The sequence below is a fragment of the Aquarana catesbeiana genome, linkage group LG02, assembly GCF_042186555.1.
Source record: "Aquarana catesbeiana isolate 2022-GZ linkage group LG02, ASM4218655v1, whole genome shotgun sequence".
In the NCBI taxonomy this organism is placed as follows: domain Eukaryota; kingdom Metazoa; phylum Chordata; class Amphibia; order Anura; family Ranidae; genus Aquarana; species Aquarana catesbeiana.
Genome location: NC_133325.1, coordinates 488,004,202 through 488,026,405, shown reverse-complemented (window position 1 = coordinate 488,026,405; position 22,204 = coordinate 488,004,202). Strand labels below are relative to the sequence as shown.

Here is a 22,204-nt window from a genome sequence, read left to right as displayed (position 1 = left end):
CCAGGTTCACACTGCTGCAGGATTGAAAACGCGCGAGTTCAGCTGAACTCGCATGATTTCATTCCCACACATCAGTCGGGCTCCTGCACAGATGTCTATTGAAATCGCACCCGAAGTTGCCAAAAGTAGTACAGAAACTTCTTTTGGGAATCCGTGCAGCGCCGCAAAGTCCCACCGATTCGGACAGTGCCATTGCGGCATCCTCCTGCCACCTTACATCCATCTGGTAAAAGGAGAAAAAAACTCTGCGCCAAATAGAGTGAAAAAAAGTAGAATAGAAAAAACTTATTACAGACAAACACATGAATAGTGAAAAATTGAGTAAAGATAAAAATAAAAAATGAAAAGTTATATCACACAATGATATGTGATAATGATAACGTCCCAATAATTGAATAACTCAATAAGACAGTAGAACAAGAAAATCTTCCAAGATAGATTGATTCCTCAATATACACAAATGGAAAATCCTTCACCAAGAGAGAAAGTGCACCTTGCAGTGGTAGATAGATATCGGTTTACCAGATGCCAATGACTCCTTTAGTTAAAAAGAGAGTCATTAGCGCTTGTGCAGGATTGTGCCTGCTCACATAGGACGGCTGGATGCTGGATGGTAGTAGGCAATGGACCCTTCTGACCCAAGTGTTCAGACATGGGATATGTGAAAGACAATAAGATCTTCCATAGTGTAAAACAGTTTATTAAAAATGTAGAAAACAAATTAAAAGCCAAATGGCCGCTTACATTTGAAGGTGCCTACCCGGCACTGGGGCTGCTCGCTTGTCTGGGTAAGAATTTCAGATAAACCGTCGGCAGCGGCGGAGGCGATCGGATGTTGTCCCATACTGGGTATGGAGACGAGTGAGGGGAAGATGGCCCCCACCTGTCTCCATACCATTGCAGGGCGGAAGCGACGTCAAAATGTCACTTCCACCCATAGCTCTTAAAGGGCCTTTTTTTTTTTTTTTTTAATTGCATTTTAGTGTAAATATGAGATCTGAGGTCTTTTTGACCCCAGATCTCATATTTAAGAGGTCCTGTCATGCTTTTTTTCTATTACAAGGGATGTTTACATTCCTTGTAATAGGAATAAAAGTGACAATTTTTTTTTTTTTTTAAAGAACAGTGTAAAAAAAATAAAAAATAAATAAGAAAAAAAAACCACGCCCCGTCCCGCTGAGCGCGCGTGCAGAAGTGAACGCATACATGAGTAGCAACCGCATATGAGAGCGGGCACAATTTTGAAGCTTGACATGTTGGGTATCAATTTACTCGGCGTAACATTATCTTTCACAATATAAAAAAATTGGGCTAACTATACTGTTGTCTTATTTTTAAATTATAAAAAGTGCATTTTTTCCAAAAAAATGCGCTTGTAAGACTGCTGCGCAAATACGGCGTGACAGAAAGTATTGCAACGACCGCCATTTTATTCTCTAGGGTGTTAGAAAAAAATGTATAATGTTTGGGGGTTCTAAGCAAAAAAAACTATTTTTAACTGGTAAGCAACAAATCTCAAAAAGAGGCTCGGTCCTTAAGTGATTAAAAGCAGTATTAAGATACTAGGAATTTATAGTGAAATATATAGAAATAAGTATTTTATGCCACATAATGTAATTGCAAATTCCGAGGTGTCTAGAAGAACAGAGACATGATGTGCACTCACTAAGCATTACATTGAGTCACTAAAGTTCATCTAACACCCGTGACCCTAACTGAGTCAGTCAAATGGAAACCAGACTGTGGAACTTCTGCTTTTTTAGGTCCAGTCAGTGTATGTTGCTGAGGATTTTCAGTCCATTCAGTGATGCCACATGATCCTGTCACTAACTGTTCCATTCATCTGCAGTATGTAATCGTTTTGGAAATGCTTGTGCTATTTCCAGTCACTATCAGTCACCTGACAAAGCTTGCCTGCTGGTTTCGCTGCCTGTAGTGTTGGAAAAGAAACCATCTGCAGAGACTCCTGGATCGATTCCTCCCATCAGCGGCCGTAAATGGTTTACCGACACTTGCTCAATGAAAGATGTTCCATATTTCCGGAAATAACACCACTCAAAAATCTAAAATATAAGAAACAGGTAAACAAATTCACAATACAGTTGACTATTTTTATTTCTGGTTTCCCCATCAGCTCAACTGAATGTAGCTTTATATACACCAATCAGATATAACATTATGATCACCGACAGGTAAGGTGAATATCATTGATTATCTCGTTGCAATGGTATCTGTAACTGGGTGGTTTATATTAGGCAGCAGGTGAACATGTTGTCCCTGAAGCTGATGGAAAGCAGAAAAATATGGCCAGCCTTAAATTCTAGAGCTACTTTGGCAGGAGCCAATTGTAATGGTTAGAAGCATCTCCAAAACTGCAGCTCTTGTGGAATGTTTCCAGTTTGCAGTGGTCAGGACCTACCAAAAGTGATCCAAGGAAGGAAAACCAGCAAATCAGCGGCAGGGTCATGGTCGGCCAAGCCTCATTGATGCACGTAGGGAGCAAAGGCTGGCCCATGTAGTATGATCCATTAGAAGAGCTACTGTAGCTCAAAAAAGTTAATGCTGGCCCTGAAAAAAAATGTATCAGAACACACAGTGCATTGCAGTTTGTTGTGTATGGTGCTGCGTAGACGCAAACCAGTCAAGGTGTCCATACTGTCCCATGTTCACAGCTAAAAGCGCCTACAATCGGCATGTCAGCATCAGAACTGGATCACAGAGCAATGGAAGAAGGCGGACTGGTCTGATGAATTCAAGAATGGTTTGAGGAAAACAATGTATTTGAGATGTTGACTTGAGCATCTGTGGGATGTGCTGGGAAAACATGTCCAGCCCACCTCACAACTTACAGGGCTTAAAGGATCTGCTACTGATGCCAAATACCACAGAGAACCTTCAGAGATCTAGTGAACTCCTTACGTCAACGGGCTATGGTGGGTGGTTATAGATGATCAGTGTAGTAAAAAAGAAAATGTGTGAAAACATTATCTCTTAGGGCTCATGCCCATGGGCATATAACATGAAATAGATCTGTATTTGTGCATCTGGGAGTCATGGGTGTTGTGTAAAGCCACCTGAACAAATGATTTACAGGATACGGTTGTTTGAGGGTATTCGCAGTTCTGAGCATAAACGTGTAGATGTATGGACATACAGTATGCACCTGGATGAAAAAAGGCTGTACCCAGGAGCTTACGTCTGTACCTGTCTACCCTCAGAGCTGCACATACCTGCATACATCAATATTCTGTAATTAATTTTCACAGAAAACTGTATCCTACACCTGTGGAGCCCAAGTGCCAAAATACAGTCATTTTTTTCTGTTATATGCCCCAATATGCCTGTGTGCATGCATAAGCCCTTATGTTTTGAATATTCGAGCCTGTCCCACCAACTGCATGTTCCCAATTTAAAATTATTACTATTTTTCATCTGTGCATGAGGTTAGCAATCCCCACACCTACCCCTAATTCTACTGATTTGAGTGTTTATGTCCCATCAAATTAGAATATCATCAAAAAGTAAATGTATTTCAGTAATTCAATTTAAAAAGTAAAACTCATATTTTATATAGATGTGGTACATATAGATTGATATATTTAAAGCATTTCTTTCTTTTAATTTTGACGATTATGGCTTGCAGCTAGTAAAAACCCAAAATTCAGTATCTCAGAAAATTAGAATATTACATAAGACCAATAAAAAAAAAGGCTTTTTAATACAGAAAAGTATGTCCATGTACAGCATAGTATGCACTCAATACTTGGTCTGGGCTCCTTTTGCATGCATTACTGCATCAATGCAGCGTGGCAAGGAGGCGATCAGCCTGTGGCCCTGCTGAGGTGTTATGGAAGCCCAGGTTGCTTTGATAGAGGCCTTCAGCTTGTTTGCTCTAGTGTCTCTCATCTTCCTCTTGACAATACCCCACAGATTCTCTATGGGGTTTAGGACAGGCGAGTTTGCTGGCCAATCAAGCACAGTGATATCATGATCAAGAAACCAGGTATTGGTACTTTTGGCAGTGTGGGAAGGTGCCAAGTCCTGCTGGAAAATGAAAATAGGATTTTTTATAACAGCTTACCTCTAAAATCCTTTTCTTGGAGTACATCACAGGACACGGAGCCTCAAGTAATTACTTATTGGGTTATAGCCACCTTCAGGTGTTGACACTTGCAATCAATAAAGGAAGTTGACTCCCCTATATAACCCCTCCTCCTTCCAGGAGTACCTTAGTTTTTGTAGCCAAGTAATATAAGCAATATAGTTATACTCCATAAGACAGAAGGGAGGGACCTCAATCATGAGTTTAAATTATAACTTGCCAAATCCACTTTGCAACAGTGGATTTTGACGCTGCCTGTCCTTTCTTAGGACCCTCTGGCAGAATATATAAGACATCAGTCTTACGAATCCGAGCAGTCTTCTTTAAATACATTTTCACTGCTCTTACTACATAAAGACAATGTAGTGACTTATCTTCCCTGAAACATGTTCTTGGGAAAAATGATGGCAGGACAATGTCTTCATTCAGATGAAGCTCTGAATTCACTTTTGGCAAAAAGCCTGGACGAGGGCATAACACCACTCTGTCCTCGTAAATATTCAAATATGGCTCTTTACAAGAAAGAGCGGCCAATTCTGATACCCTCCTAGCTGAGGATATAACAATAAAAAATATCAACTTCCTAGTCAGGAGGACCAACAGAATATGCTGTAATGGTTCAAATGGCTGTTTGTAACACTGACAAACTAAATTCAAGTCCCATGGGCTTTAAGGGTGATTAAACTGGCGGATTAATCCACATCACTCCCTACAAGAAAAACCCTGGACTAGAGCATGCGTAGCAAGCGGTTTTTGATAAAAAAAAAAACGATAAGGCTGAGACCTGGCCCTTAATAATACTTAAGGCCAACGTCATCCCTACATCCAATAGTAGAAAGGCAAGAATTCTGCCTATAATATATCTCCGAGGGTGCCAACTCTTGGATTCACACCAGGAAACATAAGCTTTCCAAACTCTATAATATAGCTCTGGAAGCTGGCTTCCTTGCGCTGAATAAAGTCGAGATAACTGACCTGGAAAATCCACGTTTCTTCAGAATGTGGGTTTCAATAGCCAAGCCGTTAAATTTAGCATTTGTAAAGTAGGATGGAATATTGCCCCCCACGAGAGCAGGTCTGGCCCTTGTAACCCCTCCTGGGAGAGGCCAAGGACCCTCCACTGCCATCTTTACGATTCCTGCATACCATGACCTTCTGGGCCCTGCTGGTACTATCAGAATTACCGGCTCCCTTTCCCGTTTGATCCTGCAAGGAAGTCGAGGTAGCAACTGAATCAGGGGAATGCATAGATCAGTGAAAACTGATCCCACAGGGTTACCGGCGCATTTGTTTTGTATGCGAGTGGATCCCTTGTCCTGGACACGAAGTTGTTTAACTTCATGTTGAATCTGGAGGCTAGAAGGTCTGTGTCCAGAGTCACCCATCCTTGGCAAACCGCCCGAAACACTTTGGGGTGAAGAGACCATTCCTCTGGGAATAACTGCTGGCGACTTAGATAGTCTGCCCACCAATTTTCCACTACCGGAATGAAAACTGCCCATAGGGATGGGACATTCCTTACTGCCCCAGTTAGAATATGGTTAACCTCTCTTTGAACTGAGAGACTCTAGGTGCCCCCTTAGTGATTGATATAGGCCACAGTCGTGGCATTGTCGCATTGAATCCGGACAGAACAATTCCCTAACCTGGAGGTCCAGGTTTTCAGAGCTAGCTACACTGCTCGAATCTCTAGGATATTGATGGCGGGGCTCTGAGTTTTGACCACTGTCTCTGAACAGTTGTCTTTCTAGTACCACTCCCCAGTCTGAGAGGCTGGCTTCTGTCGTTACTACTCTCCAGATTATTGGTCCGAAGGATTTCCCTTTCAGTAAATTCTGGCTTCGTAACCACCAACTGAGGCTTTGAGACCTTCTTGGGGTCAGCCTGCATAGGTAAGCCCAAAGCTTGGATCGTCTTGTTCCAAGCTGAGAGGATTCTGTTTTGAATGGAACTGGGCATAAGGGACTGCTTCGATTGAAGCTATCATCTTCCTAACAACATCATGCAAAGGTGAATTGAAGGATTTGCTTTTGACCTGACCATCCGTACCAGCTCTTGTATGGAGCTGATCTTTGCTGGAGGCAAGACACCCCTTTCTAGGCTGTATCTATTATCAGACCTAAGTAACCCAGCCTTCTTACTGGTTTTAAGGAAGACTTCTCTAGGTTGATCATCCAACCGAGATTTTTCAGGTAACTGGTTGAAATGCGTAAGCTTTGCTTTAAGCGAGTCACTGACTGGACTATTAACAATAGATCGTCTAGGTACGCCAACAATGTTATGCCCTGTGCCCTCAACCTGGCTAGAGGTGGAGCCAGTACTTTGTGAATACCCGTGGTGCTGTGGCTAGCCCGGAGGGGAAAGCCGCAAACTGAAAGTGCTGTTCTACTTTGAATCGCAGAAACCTTTGGTGAGCGGGAAATATAGGGACATGCAGGTATGCATCCCTGATGTCGATGGACGCCAAAAGTTCTCCCTCCAGTAGGATGGAGACCACTGACCTGATCGACTCCATGCGAAAGAAGCGAATTTTCAGGAACCGATTTAGATTTTTTAGATCCAGAATGGGAACATTTGATCTTAGCACATGAGATGGTGGAGACTCCCGATACTCTAGTTTGTATCCTAGAGTCACTGTGGAGAGAGCCCATCTGTACCGAGTTTCCATTAGTCAGACTTCAGCGTAATGCAGAAGCCTTCCCCCTCATTTTGTTGAGGGGTGATGTCTCTTCACGTTCTGCTTTGCAGTTTTGCAGCTCCAGGTCTTCCATGAGTCTGAGTCTGACCATGCGATTTTCCTCTGGAATTTGACGGTGGAAGCCGTCGCCACTGCCTAGAGGCGGATGCACTTGGCGCAGGAGAGAGAGTCCATTTGAACGAAGGACGTTTAAGTTTTCTTTTGACTTGCAAAAAAAGTACTCTTTCCACTGGAAATTTGTTTGGATGTATTTATCCAAATCATCGCCAAATAGTCGCTCCCCATGACATGGGAAACCAGACAGAAGCTGTTAGCAGGGTGCTTTAGCAGACCCAGCCTTTACCAAAGTGTCCTACGCATGTGTGCTAACATAAGGGCCAGGCGAGACGCCTGGCGAATAGAGTCTTTCATAGCATCTATGGCAAACATATGCCTTTGTAATTTGGACAACTCACAGGCCTGTTGTGCAGGGAGCTCGTTAAGAGCATCTGTGAACTGGTCCTTTAAGGACTGACAGATGCCTATGGCTGCAATTGTAGGCTGAGCTACAGTACCTGCTAAGGAAAAGAAAGATTTTAACAGGAATTCCAACTTGTTGGATCCTTTAGCATTTGTGCATTGTCCACCAGACAAGTTAAACTCTTATTCACACTGGAAATTGCAGCGTCTACTGCTGGAACTTTCCATTTTGGTGAATATTTCCTCCGTAGGATAGAGAACTGAGAAAACTCTTTGGAGGGAGAAAATGCTTATCCGGATGGATGTATTCAGAAAATAGGCTTCTCTAGTAATGTGTGGACTGAAAACGCATGCACTGGTTGTAAAGGTTTCAAAGAACCCAAAGAAGGAACCTGACTTTCAGCTGACTCGGTTAGGGGTGGCATGAAAGTGGAGCACACCAAGTCTGTAAGGATTTGCACCCTAGATTGTAAAGCTGGAACATCAGCTGTTTCTTCTGCAGAGGGATAATCGGTTTGTTTTTCCCGATCCTTTGAGGATAATACCTCATCCTGTCCCCACTGTTCCCCTGCTAAAGGGTCTGGAGTGGGAGAGATGGATCTAGCACGCTTCCTATCCTTTTCAATGGAGGATGCGATTAAAGCGGCTAAAACTTCCTCTAAGCCTTGCAAGGCAGTGTGACAAGCATTTGCACTAGCTGGTTCTAACGGCTCACTCTGGCTTGCCATGCCAGGTATCCCCAGAGAGGATGACAATGTGGAGGCATGACTGGAGTTCCCAGTGCCTGGGGGTGGTTAGTACTTTAGTAGTAAGCCTTGAAGCCATAGTGCAAAGCACAAAAGCAGAGGCCCTCTAAGTTTGTTCTATTTACTTGAACAATAGTAGGAAAAAAAACAATGGCAGCATAGAATGACAATAAGTTTTTTTTTTTTTTTCCTGTACTGTATATGCATGTGTAAACCTCTGACATGCACCAGCGCGTCTGTGTGTCAGCCTTGCTTTAAGCTGCTTAGCTGGACACTGTCTGTTACAGAGTATCAGCTCTAAAACCTTTTAAGTTTTTTCAGGTTTGAGCCTGATTACTGTGCGCCATGTGTTGTAAGGACACTGAGTCCGCACACGGCGCCAATCGCTTAAGTCACGCCCCTTCCTTGCCCTCCTTTCTCTAAAGTCAGCTTTGCGCACACGCGCACGGCGGCTTGCATCTTACACAGTAGAGAAGGAGAGGATACTGCAGCCATGCTGCGATGTCTCATATTACCAGCAAGTAATGTTCTGTGCATTAGCAACAACATAGAGGGGCGGGCGAGCAGCGGGGGGAGGAGGGGGGGTAAGGTTTACATATATCCTCCGCCACTCGTTTTAGGGGGAAAGAAACACACCCCCCCTCCAGTTGCTGAGACACACGCTGTTTTAAGCACTTTTAACCACTTCCCTACCCGCGTATAGACATATGACGTCCACAGATGGGATCTTCCATCCTGGGTGGACGTCATATGACGGCCTCCGGTTCCCGGCCGTCTAGGGGGCGCGCGCCCGCCGCGTTGCTCGGGACCCGATGCGTGTGCACGGCGGCCACGATGTTCACCAGGCACCCGCGATTGCCCGTTAACCGGGCCAGACCGTGGATCTGTGTGTGTAAACACACAGATCCACGTCCTGTCAGGTGAGAGGAGAGCGATCTGTGTTCCCAGTACAGCGGAACACTGATCGGTCTCCTCCCCTTGTACGTCCCCGCCCCCTACAGTTAGAAGCATTCCCTAGGAAACACATTTAACCCCTTGTGTCCCCCTAGTGGTTAACCCCTTCACTGCCTGTCACATTTACACAGTAATCAATGCAATTTTATAGCATTGATCGCTGTATAAATGTGAATGGTCCCAAAAATGTGTCAAAAGTGTCCGATGTGTCCGCCATAATGTCGCAGTCACGAAAAAAAAAATTGCGATCGCCGCTATTACTAGTAAAAAAAATAAATAAATAATTTTTTTTTAAAAATGCCATAAATCTATCCCGTATTTTGTAGACGCTATAACTTTTGCGCAAACCAATCAATATACGCTTATTGCGATTTTTTTTACCAAAAATATGTAGAAGAATACGTATCGGCTGAAACTGAGGAAAAAATTTGTTTTTTTTTTTTAAAAATTGGGATATTTATTATAGCAAAAAGTAAAAAATATTGTGTTTTTTTCAAAATTGTTGCTCTTCTTTTGTTTATAGCGCAAAAAATAAAAACTGCAGAGGTGATCAAATACCACCAAAAGAAAGCTCTATTTGTGGGAAAAAAAAGGACGTCAATTTTGTTTGGGTACAACGTCGCACGACCGCGCAATTGTCGTTTAAAGTGCAACAGCGCTGAAAACTAAAAATTGGTCTGGGAAGGAAGGGGGTAAAAATGCCCTGTATTGAACCGGTTAAACAGGACATTTACACTTTTTTTTACTCCCTCTATAGGAGTACATAAGGCATTACAATATATTTTAAAGAAAAGTCATAGGTAGACTTTGCAGTTCCTATGCTTTTCTCTTACCTTCTCCTTGCTGCAGGTTACTGCTGTAAACAGACAGATCCAAATTTTCACCCATCACGGCGGGCAGCGTGGTTAAACCTTCAAAGACTGGGGCCCATTTTATAGGGGTTCCATTCCTTTGGGCCATGTATAGCACCTCTCAGGACAACTTTAGGTAATGTAGCAAGACCAAAAAAAAAGAGTCCTGGTTCCTAGGGTCCAGCCCTCAAAAAGGAGCATTACAGACAAAACCTCGCTCTTCTATGCGAGGCCCGGTACCATCTCGGAGCCACAGTGGCGGGATGGATCCATTTGTGGAGGTTTTTTAAATCCAGCATGGATCTCTCCTGGAGCTCCACAGAGCACATCTTCACTCGTGACAACACCTTTAGACACTGGCAAAAAAACTGGGGTACTCCTGGAAGGAGGAGAGGTTATATAGGGGAGTCAACTTCCCTTATTGATTGCCAGTGTCAACACCTGAAGGTGGCTGTAACCCAATAAGTAATTACTTGAGGCTCTGTGTCCTATGATGTACAATAAAGAAATCAGCATCTCCATAAAGCTGGTCAGCTGAGGGAAGCATGAAGTGCTCTAGAATTTCTTGCTAGAGGGCTTCGCTGACTTTGGACTTGATAAAACACAGTGGACCAACACCAGCAGATGAAATGGCTCCCCAAATCAATCACTGACTGTGGAAACTTCACACTGGACCTCATGCAACTTGGATTCTGTGCCTCTCCACTCTTCTTCCAGACTCTGGGACCTTGATTTCCAAATGAAATGCAATGTTTTCCACAGTCCGTGAAAGTTGTGCGCGAACAGTCATACTTTAGTAGGTTGCTATAGAAAGGTGAAGTGGTATTTGTTTGACTAGTATTCATTACGAAAATGCTACATCCATTTTATTAAACCAACATTACACGTAGTTTGGAAACAAAGTCCTTATTTTATTAAATGTCTATAAAATAAGTTACAAAATAAAAATAAAATAAACTGGCCATGATAATCAAGCAGATAAAATAAGAGCACTGCTACAGAAACATAACGAGTTACCCACCAGACCCCCTCTGCTATGTCCTCCAGACCCCCTTTTCCATGTCCTCCAGACCCCCCCTGTGCTGTGCTCACCAGACCCCTTCTGTGCTGTGACCACCAGTCCAACTTGTACCATGCCCTCCAGACCCCCCTGTACCATGCCCTCCAGACCCCCCTGTACATGGCCCTCCTGACTCCTCTGTACTGTGCCTTCCTGACCCACTGTACCATGACCTCCAGACCCCTCTGTACCATGCCCTTCTGACCCCTATGTCCTGTGGCTTCCTGACCCACTGTACCGCGATCTCCAGACCTCCCTGGGCTGTGCTCTCCAGACCCCCTGTACCATGCCTTCCAGACCTCCCTGCGCTGTGCCCTCCAGACCCCCCTGCACTGTGCCTTCCAGACCCCCCTGTACCATGCCCTCAAGACCCACGTGTACCATGTCCTCCAGACACCCCTGTATGGTGCCCTCCAGAAACCCTGTACCATGCCCTCCAGACCGCCTGTACCGTACCCTCCAGACACCTCTGTGCTGTGCCCACTAGACCACCCTGTACCATGCCCACCAGTCCCCCCCCTGTGCTGTTCCCACTAGTCCCTCCTGTACCATGCCCTCCAGATCCCCCTGTACCAGGCCCTCCTGACTTCTCTGTACTGTGCCTTCCTGACCCACTGTATAATGTCCTCCAGACCTCCCTGGGCGGTGCCCTCCAGATCCCCCTGTACCATACCCTCCAGACCCCCCCCCCCCCAGTGCTGTGCCCTTAAAACCCTCCTATATCAGGCCCTTCTGATCCCTATGTACTGTGCCTTCCTGATCCACTGTACCGTGATCTCCAGACCTCCCTGGGCTGTGCCCTCCAGACCCCCTGTACCATGCCTTCCAGACCCCCCTGCGCTGTGCCCTCCAGACCCCCCTGCGCTGTGCCCTCCAGACCCCCCTGCGCTGTGCCCTCCAGACCTCCCTGTACCATGCCCTCAAGACCCAACTGTACCATGTCCTCCAGACACCCCTGTGCTGTGCCCACTAGACACCTCTGTACGGTGCCCTCCAGAAACCCTGTACCATGCCCTCCAGACCCCCCTGCGCTGTGCCCTCCAGACCGCCTGTACCGTACCCTCCAGACCTCCATGTACCATGCCCTCCAGACCCCCCCTGTACCATGCCCACTAGACCACCCTGTGCCATGCCCTCCAGACCCCCCTGTACCATGCCCACCAGTTCCTCTTGTACCATGCCCTCCAGACCCCCTGTACTAGGCCCTCCTGACTTCTCTGTACTGTGCCTTTCTGCCCCACTGTACCATGACCTCCAGACCTCCCTGGGCAGTACCCTCCAGACCCCTCTGTACCATGCCCTCCAGACCCTCCATGCTGTGCCCTCCAGACCCTCCTATATCAGGCCCTTCTGACCCCTCCCCCTTTAGACTGCCTTGCTGACCCCCTCTCCTTTGCTCTGCTAACCTGCTGTCCCCTTGTCTTTTGCCTTGAAGACACCCTGTTCTATGCCTTGCTAATCTCTCTCCTGCTCACCCCTGTCATCTGCCCTACTGATCTCTAAACTGCCCTACATTTTACTGACCTCTGTACACCACTCTGCCTACTACTGACCTCTGTACACTGGTGCACCAAAATTTGGAAATGACGCTGAAAAAGAGCATGGTCCGCCCTGCCGGGTGCTGCCCATTGCGTGATGTCATCCTGGCGGCTCAAGGTGCTGTCCTCCCCTCCCTTCTCCTCGCAGAGTGGTGATCTCCCTGTGTCACGGAGCTGAATTGTCTGGGCGGCTGTAGTAACAATGTCCCGCCTCCCGTGATAGACGGCACACTGATCCAATGCCGGGACACTGAAACAATGTGACGTGCAATTCAAATCCAGCTCCGTGACACAGCGGGAGATCACCGCTTTGATCCGGACACTGGTGAGGCTGCATCCCGCAGGCACTGGCAAGGCTGCATCTGACAGGCACTGGTAGGCTGCATCTGACAAGCACTGGTAGGCTGCATCTGACAAGCACTGGTAGGCTGCATCTGACAAGCACTGGTAGGCTGCATCTGACAAGCACTGGTAGGCTGCATCTGACAAGCACTGGTAGGCTGCATCTGACAAGCACTGGTAGGCTGCATCTGACAAGCACTGGTAGGCTGCATCTGACAAGCACTGGTAGGCTGCATCTGACAAGCACTGGTAGGCTGCATCTGACAAGCACTGGTAGGCTGCATCTGACATGCACTGGTAGGCTGCATCTGACATGCACTGGTGAGGCTACATTTGATGGACACTGGTGAGGCTGAGTTCATCTCTTGTATCATGTCTGCAACCTCTGACCATATCCTGTATCATGTCTGCTAGAGGTGCACCAAATGGAAATTTTGCTAATACTATTAGCAGTGTGTTAAAAGTTAAAGTAAGAGATTGCAGACATGATACAAGAGATGGTTAGAGACTGTGGACATGATACAAGAGATGGTTAGAGACTATGAATATGATACAAGAGATGGTTAGAGACTATGGACATGTTACAAGAGATGGTTAGAGACTGTAGACATGATACAAGAGATGGTTAGAGACTGTGGACGTGATACTAGAGATGGTTAGAGACTGTGCACGTGATACTAGACATGGTTAGAGACTGTGGACATGATACCAGAGATGGTTAGAGACTGTGGACGTGATACTAGAGATGGTTAGAGACTGTGGACGTGATACTAGAGATGGTTAGAGACTGTAGACTGCATTTTTCTTGAGCTTTTTCATTGTGCCAACAATGGGAAACAATAAATTCATATTAATTTAAATTGATGATATTAATTAAAAAGTCGAATACAATACAATTATGAATAAAAATATAAATATTTTTTAAAAACTGTCATTTTCAGTTTTTCAGCAAAGTGCATGCTGCATTTTTGGTGTCGGCACCAAAATTTCCATTCGGTGCACCCCTACTCTGTACACTGCCCTACCAACTACTGACCTCTGTAAACTGTCCTACCCACTACTGGCCTCTGCAAACTGTCCTACCCACTACTGACCTTTGGGTGCTCAATAGTCATCTAAAAAAAAAAAAAAAATGTGCGGCACCACAGTGACCTTTGATCTCTTCCATGTTTTCATGGTAGATCATCACCTCTCAAAGGTTGCTACGTCTGAAATACACTTAGAAAATTTTCCAACCTGCTCCTTTGAATTTTCTTATCACTGTGGTCGAAAACAAATGTCGATTTCACCCACCAATAATTAGAAAAATAAACAAACTTGCTTAGAACCTTCTTTTCCCAATAATTTTCATTCTACCCATCTATGGCCAGCTTAATGTAGCTGTGCACGTAATGATCAGGCTGAATGATCTGACTGTTTAGATAAGAATGATTAGACTCCTGGATAATACCGTATATACTCGTGTATAAGTCGATCCAAGTATAAGTCGAGGCCCTAATTTACCACAAAAAAAATGGGCAAAACTTATTGACCCAAGTATAAGACGAGGGTGAGAAATACACAGCTACTGTAAGTGGAAAAGAGGGTCAACAATGCCCATTTGCATGCCTCACTGTGCCCATTTGCAGCCATAGGTCCCCCGAACTTCAAACTCTGTAGTTAAGGGTTCCTAGATGCCCCCTAGCTGCAGCCAAAATTTGGGGTCTCTGAACCCAAAGGGTCCCAAAATGACATTGCTGCAGATGGACACAGTTGACCGACTTTGGGGCCCCATGCTAACCCCAAATTTGGTGTGCAAACCCAGTGGAACAAGCACCATAAAATATCCAGAGCTGGGGTTTCTAGCACTAAGTGGCCCTGAGATACCCCAAAAATCGGTTCAGAAAATGTCAAGCATTTTTCTGCAGCAAAGAATGATATTTTCCGAACCTATTTTGGGGCCCTGTATCTCGGGGCCACTTAGAGCTAGGAACTCCAGTTTTGGATATGTTGTGGTACCAGTTCCACTGGGTTTGCACACCAAATTTGGGGTTCCTAGCACCAAGTGGCCCTGAGATACGGGGCCCCAAATTCTCTTCGGAAAATGAAATTTTTTGCTGCAGAAAAGTGCTTGACTCGAGTATAAGTCGAGGGGGGCACTTTCAGCACTAAAAAATGTATTGAAAAACTCTACTTATACTCGAATATATACGGTAATCTCTTCTTTAGACTTGCACATTTGTAAATTAACACAGGCCATACATTATGCAATTTTCCTTCCTTCAACCATGAAATGAAAAAAAAAAAGGAAAATGGTTGGTTCCCCCATCTGCACAGCCAGTGTTGACGGGGGAATCCCTTACTGCTGAACTGGCTGAATGTTGATCCATCTATGGCCGGCTTATGTGTATGTAAAACCTAAAATTTTTTTTTTTTGGGGGGGGGGGTTACAATCCCAGTTGGGATTTCTGTGTCCCCACTAGGACAATTTGTCCTGGTGGCCACAACTACCGAGACTGAAAGAATATCCACAATGTTGATTTGTAACCAGAGGAGGACAAGAGGAAGAAGGGAGGTAATCTGTCAGTGGGGACAGCGGTTCCTTTGACAACGATCGAAGAGGTACTAAAACCTCACTTTGGATAGATTTCCGTTCACTTGATGTGTCCACAGGACAGGAAGTGAAAGGAATGAACTATACCCTATTCTCTCCAAAATAAAAAAAGGTTATATATACTTTGACTGCACCTGGGGTTTTAAATCTGTATGTAATGCATGCATAGGTTCATAAAAGTACCAGTGCAAACCTGCATTTGCATACAGGAATTCATGTTTATGGTATGGTCTTATGCAGCATCTGTAGTGCCAAGGAAGGGAAATACACTTGAATTTTATGCTGTACATTTACCCTAAATCATACAAAAGTACAACATTTTTACAGGCTACTAAAGATAATGGAAGGCATCCTGTAGTGCCTGCACTAAATTTAAAAAGGAGTACAGGCTCACTTTAATCTGGAAATGTTTGCTCTTTAAAGCGGAGGTCCGCCCACCACTGCAAAAATTAAAAGCCAGCAGCTACACATACTGCAGCTGCTGGCTTTTACTAATAAGACACTTACCTGCCCTGGAGTCCAGCAATGTCAGCACCACAGCTGATGTTTCCATAAGCTGTCGGGTGCTGCCGCCGCCATTGCGGGTAAGGGAACCTGGCAGTGTAGCATTACGGCTTCATGCCGGCAACCCTACTGCGCATACACGAGGCTCTGCTCCTCTCTCCTACTAGCCCGGTGGCAGGGGAAGGAGGAGAGTGCAGGAGGAGGGAACCGAGCCGTGACATCAACAGCCTCGGCTGTGGCTCCCGAAAGTGTCAAAGACAGGTATCCTTTCCCCCCTCCCCTCCAAAAAGTGCCAAATGTGGCACTTGAGGCTAACCTTTTTCCTTGTGTCAACTCTAATTACTGATAAAAACAACATTAATTTATTGACATTTGCATTTTCTTTATCTTCACATGCTTATCAAATAAGGGCTAAGTAAACGTCTTCTCCCAGAGTAAGAGAGAGGGAGGGAGAGAGTTGTTTTTGCTAGCATTAATCTGAAATATAAAGCAATAGTAAATTCCCTTACACAGTTATTTTTCACATGACAAGAGCAGTCATTTCTCAATAATGCCTCGTGCACATTGGGCTTAAAAAAAAAAAAAAATCACATTTTTACAAGCATTTGGCCTTTTTTTTTTTTCAGCCTGTAAAAGCACCTCTGTGTCAATGCACACATAGGTTTTTACAGGCATATTAGAAGAGTGGCGTTTACAGGTAGGAAAAAAAAAACCCACCAAAGGCGCATTCAGGAGAGGAGCTGAAAAAAGATGCTTAACGTGCCTAAACACTACATGTATCTAGCGCTTGAGTATTAATGCATTCTAATGGCCAGAATAAATTAAAATTCTGGCCAAAATGCATCTAAATAAATGTGCAATACACGGCAGCATGTTTTTTAAGTAGCTTTACTCCTGCCAAGAGTTCTGGCGTTGAGAGGGGCTAAACAGAAACCCTGCATACATGAGGCCTAAAAGCGAATTTTGTGAATTGCTGAAAGCATGCAGTATTTTCTCTTTACGATCAACTTAACTCCTAATAATCCTCTTAAACATTTAAATATAATGGCATCCCTTATACGGTCATAATGATGTGACCAAATTTTAAACAAACTTTTGCAGACTTAATTATTCCACCACAGCAAATCAATGCAGATTCCCACAAAACCAAGGGTAGGGAGATGCAGTAAAACAAAGTCAACAGGATTAGGATTGAGGCACATTTACTTGCACTCATACTTTTCTTTGTGAGCTGCTCCCTCTAGTGATGAAATATAGATACACACCGCACTTTATTCAGGAGCTGTTATACTAGATGCAGCCCCGTGACAAAAATAAAAAAGAGAAAACTGTAAAGTTCCAGACTCTTCTGGGTGTCTGCATGTCACCTCTAATCCCCAGTTACCATGGGTTCCCTGTATTGAACCTACTAATCAGCTTCTGCGGTTGCTCACTCCAATCCCCTCCACCTTACTATTGGCCATTAAGTAAGGATGCACTGATACCAGTTTTTATTAAGACACGGTAGGGGTACCAATACTATTTCTTAAGTCATCGCCGATACCAATTACCGATATCTATTTTTAGTGTCATGTGACAGCTTTTTTAGGGCTCGTTCACACCATTAATGCATGAAAACTGACATCTCTTCACATAAGTTTTCATTGAGTTTTTATAGCCTGTTCACATAAGTGCAGGCCATCTGCAGTGCGATTTGAAAAGGAGTCCGGTGCAATTTCAGTCCGGTTCAGCTGCAATTTCTAATCTCATACAATACAATTCACATTGGAATCGTACCTGAACCGCTAATGAAATCGCACAGGACCGGGCTTTGAAATCGTACTCCAAACCGGCCCGCACATATGTGACCGAGTCTGAAGGTATTAGTTTTAGTATCAGAGCATTTGCATGAGTACAAATACATGTGCAAATGCTTTGTATCGGCACCGATAACAGTATCGGTGCAACGCTATTATTATTATTTTTTTTTTTTTAACAATAAGGTTGGTCTTTATTTGAGAAATATAATATACAGAATGTAAAAAGCGAAATTAGTGTGCCAAATACACAATACAGTTATGCAGCGTATAGATAGTATACAGCGGACATTATTAGCTTAGCATTTAAATATTGTACATTTCAGTGTCGCCAGGCAGTGGGGGGGGGGGGGGGGGGGGAGCCAACATAAAATACAGATAGCTATTGCACAATACATATGGGGGAGGGGGGGGGAGGGGCACCAGGAGACCACATGCCTATCTCACTCCACACATCTTACCCCACTCCACAGTCTCAAGATACTTAGTAGGGAGATCAGATCGGGTCAGTCCATGGTTGCCAGACTTTGGCGAATTTTTGGGGACAGCCTCTACTTATATACGTTAATTTATAAAGCGGTAAAGCCGCATTTATTAAGTCCTCCCAGGCTCTTATTGTAGGAGGGCGACTAGATGTCCATTTCAGCAGAATCACTTTTTTTGCATAGAATAATAGTAGGGCCAATAATAATTTGGTATAGCGAGGTCTCTGTTCGTCGTCTTGGATACCCAGCAGGGCCAATTCCGGCGATAGAGAAATTTCCAACTGTAGTCTGACCTGTACAAATTCCTCTATAGCAGCCCAGTATCCGGAGAGTCTAGGACAGTTCCAGAACATGTGAATGTAGTCACTATTCGGTGACTGGCACCTCGGACAATTTGAGGATCTCAACGGAAACGTTCTGTGCAATCTCTGAGGTGTAAAGTATACCCTGTGCAAAAACTTGGTCTGGATTAATTTATCCCTAGAGGAGATTAGTATTTGAAGCCCATTGTCAAAGCACTCTTCCCATGATTCCCTGTCTAGGTTCGGGATATCTGTCTTCCACTTAACCCACAAGGCCTCCATCTTGGGCGAGCCTTTCTTAAGTATCGTAAAGTATAGCGTGGACAAGGGTTTTTGCAAGTCTTCTTGTGAGAGCAACTCCTCAACCGTGTCAGCCTGAATGACAGGCGGGATCGGAAACTGCGCCTGGAAGGCATGTCGCAGCTGATAATAACGAAAAAACATCCACCCCGGGAGATTATGCTTAATCGCTAGTGCACGGAATGGGATGAGAGATCCTGATGCTATGATATCTTTTAAAACCTTGACAGCAAATCTGGCCCACACCTGCGGATCCGGAATGGTCCGAAAATGCGGGAGGGTTGAGTTCCCCCACAGCGGGCAGAATGGAGACCATTGGTTGGTAGCTAAGAACCTTTTCCTAGCTATTCCCCATACTCGCAGGGTAGTCCCAGTGGGAGCAGGTAGGGAGGGGTATGACGAAACCCCGCGGTAGGCCAGGTTACCTAGTTCAGTAAGGGATGCCACGATAGCCGCCTCAAGACACACCGCCGCGTTAGCTCTAGATTGTTCGAATCACCACCTGACCGTGACCAGGACAGCCGCCCAGTAGTACACCGTCAGGTTAGGAAGGGCCAGGCCTCCGTAACCCACGGGGAGCTGTAAAGTGGAACGAGCTATACGCGGAGATGATCCCCTCCACAGAAAGGAGCCAATACACGTATCTAGATTCTTAAAAAAATTTTGGGGTATACACGTTGGGCAGTTCCGGAATATTTAATTGAGCTTGGGTAGATATATCATTTTTAAAATATTAATCCTTCCAAGAAGGTTTAGGGGCAAATTGGCCCAGCGGGAGCAGTGCTCTTTCAGTTGCGCGACTATCGGAAAAAGGTTTAGGCGCTGATATGCCTGGGGCTCTCTCGCAATCTTTATACCAAGGTACGTAAATTCTTCCACCCATCTCAATGCCGTCTGAGGAGCTAGCTCTTTTGCCCGTCCATCTAAAGGGAAAAGGACAGATTTGGACCAATTTATACGTATCCCCGAGAATTGCCCAAATTCGTCAAAGGCCTCCAGAGCAGCCTCCAATGAGGCACCAGCATCTTGCTGGTAAAGCAGGGCATCGTCAGCATATAATGATATTTTCTCCTCCAGAGGGCCAATCCTGAGTCCCACTATACGGCTGAACTACCGGACCAAAATCGCCAGGGGCTCCAGGGCAAGTGCAAACAAACTGGGAGAGAGGGGGCAGCCCTGCCGAGTGCCCCTCTGGAGGAGAAAAAAATCTGAGAGGGCATCATTTACTCGAATCCTAGCCCTAGGGCCCTTATACAGGACACGGAGCCATTGCATGAACCGAGGTCCTATTCCAAACTTCTGCATGACCGCCCATAAGTACTCCCACTCAACAGAGTCAAAAGCCTTCTCTGCATCCAGAGAGGCTATGACTCTAGTGCCACCATTATCATGGGCGGCAGCCAGATTCAGGAATAAGCGACGGATGTTGATATCGGTACCCTTACCCGGCATAAAACCAGTCTGGTCGATCTGCACCAGGTCCTCTATTACCCTACCAATTCTAATGGCCAGTATTTTGGCCAGTAATTTGGCATCAGCATTGATAAGGGAGATAGGCCGGTAAGAGGCGCATTCTTCCGGATCCTTGCCAGGTTTGGGCACCAACACAACAATTGCTTCGGATAACGAATCTGGGATGGATCCCAGTTCCGCGGACCGCAACAGCAGCGAGGTAAGCCTAGGTGCCAGGAGATCCTGGTGAGTGGCGTAGAATTCTATAGGGATGCCGTCTGGTCCAGGGGATTTCCCAGACTGCATAGCACCCAATGCCTCCTGAACTTCCTCTAAGGAAATGTCCCTATCCAACTCCTCACGCTTCTCATCCGTCAGGGAGGGAAAGGGGATCTTCTCCAGATACTGGAGTAGCTCCACATCTGTGAATCTCGCTCTAGATGAGTATAAATTCTGATAGAACTCAAGGAACCTTGCATTGATGTCCATTGGGTTCGTCAAAAGCCGACCATCTATCGCCTTCACCCTTCCAATATGGGTCATACTATTCCTTCCCCTTGCTAACCAGGCCAATAGTTTTCCGTTCTTATCACCGAATTCAAATACCCTCTGTGCACTATCAAGCATAGCTTTTTGAGTAAGTTCAACTCTGAGAAGGGACAATTCCCTCAGAGAGTCCTGCCAGAGCACATAGTGGTTCTGATCAGGGTTTTGTATATACTCCTCTTCTTTCAATTTTGCCTGCACTTCCAGGCGCCTCAGAGACTGCACAGAGTCACGCTTCTTGGTTGCAATGCGGGTCATATACTCCCCCCGAAGCCAGGCCTTAAAGGCATCCCACTGTACCAGAGGCCCCGTGGACCCATCATTGTTTAACCAGAAATTACACAAAGCCTCAGGGAGCTCTTCTTGAATGTCAGGGTCCATAATCCAGTATTTAGACAGCCTCCACACTCTTTCACCCACCACATGAGAAAGTCGAATAGTAACCGATACCGGAGCATGATCCGAGATACCTCTGGAAAGGATCTCAGAGGATTCAATCCTCCGCAGTAACGTAGAGGAGGCAAAAACCAAATTAATGCGGCACATGGTCCGGTATGTAGTAGATAAACATGTGAAAGCCCTATCCGAAGGGTGGTAATGGCGCCAGACATCTGTCATGTGGAAGGCGGAAGCCCACTGAGAGAGTCCATGTTGGGTCGGACCGGAAGCACGAAGTCTGTCAATGTCTCTGGAAGGGGCCAAGTTGAAATCACCCATAAATGACACATTTTCCACATTGTATAGTATGACCTTTTGCATAAGTTCATGGAGGACAGCAACATCTGCCGGTGGCGGCAGGCACAACCCTACTATTACAAAAGGAATTTCAGAGATTAAAGCATGTAAGATAATGTACCTGCCCCCCGGGTCCAACTTCACCTCCACAATCTGAAATGGAAGGGATCTATGCACTAGTATACTAATGCCTCTCGCATAATTAGAGTATGGTGCGTGCCCACCCAGGCCTTTTTAAGACTTAGGATGCGTGAACCGACAAGATGTGTCTCCTGAAGTATACACACTTGTGGGCGGAGTCTCCGCAGGTAAGCAAGTACCAGGGAGCGCTTAACCGCCGAGTTAAGGCCTCTCACATTCCAAGACACCACCAAACACTTAGCCATGGGATAGGTGCATCAATAAAAATAAAAATGGTAAAATGCTGAAAGTATCCAGGAATAATAATTTCAAGGGAAAACCTGTCCCTCCCAGGCCACACCGGGGATCCGTATCACACAGAATCTCAAAAAATTTGAGCTTCATGCGATAGGGACGTGCCCACACATACCTGCCCATAAAGACCAACCTTGATTTGCATCTACATTTGCAAAAACAAAAGTAATAAGTAAAAACAATAGAACAAAGAAATAACATGGGTGCCCAACCATTGGCATCCCGCAACACCCCCCCCCCCACCCACCCCACGCACCTCGGAAACATGAGGAGCGTCTGGATACCCAAACACCCATAACAGCAAAG

At 45.3% G+C, this 22,204-nt stretch overlaps 1 protein-coding gene across 5 annotated transcripts in view; it reads right to left on the bottom strand.

The window, feature by feature from the left end:
- Positions 1-22,204, bottom strand: part of ST7L (suppression of tumorigenicity 7 like) — a 289,595-nt gene that overhangs the window by 200,304 nt on the left and 67,087 nt on the right. For 3 of the 5 annotated variants that reach the window (XM_073615725.1, XM_073615727.1, XM_073615726.1), the window contains exon 3: positions 1,901-2,063. The exons of the other annotated variants lie outside the window; for them this stretch is intronic. In XM_073615725.1, coding sequence (XP_073471826.1) covers positions 1,901-2,063 — 163 coding nt within the window. The remainder of the gene's footprint in view (positions 1-1,900; positions 2,064-22,204) is intronic. 5 annotated transcript variants of the gene reach the window in all.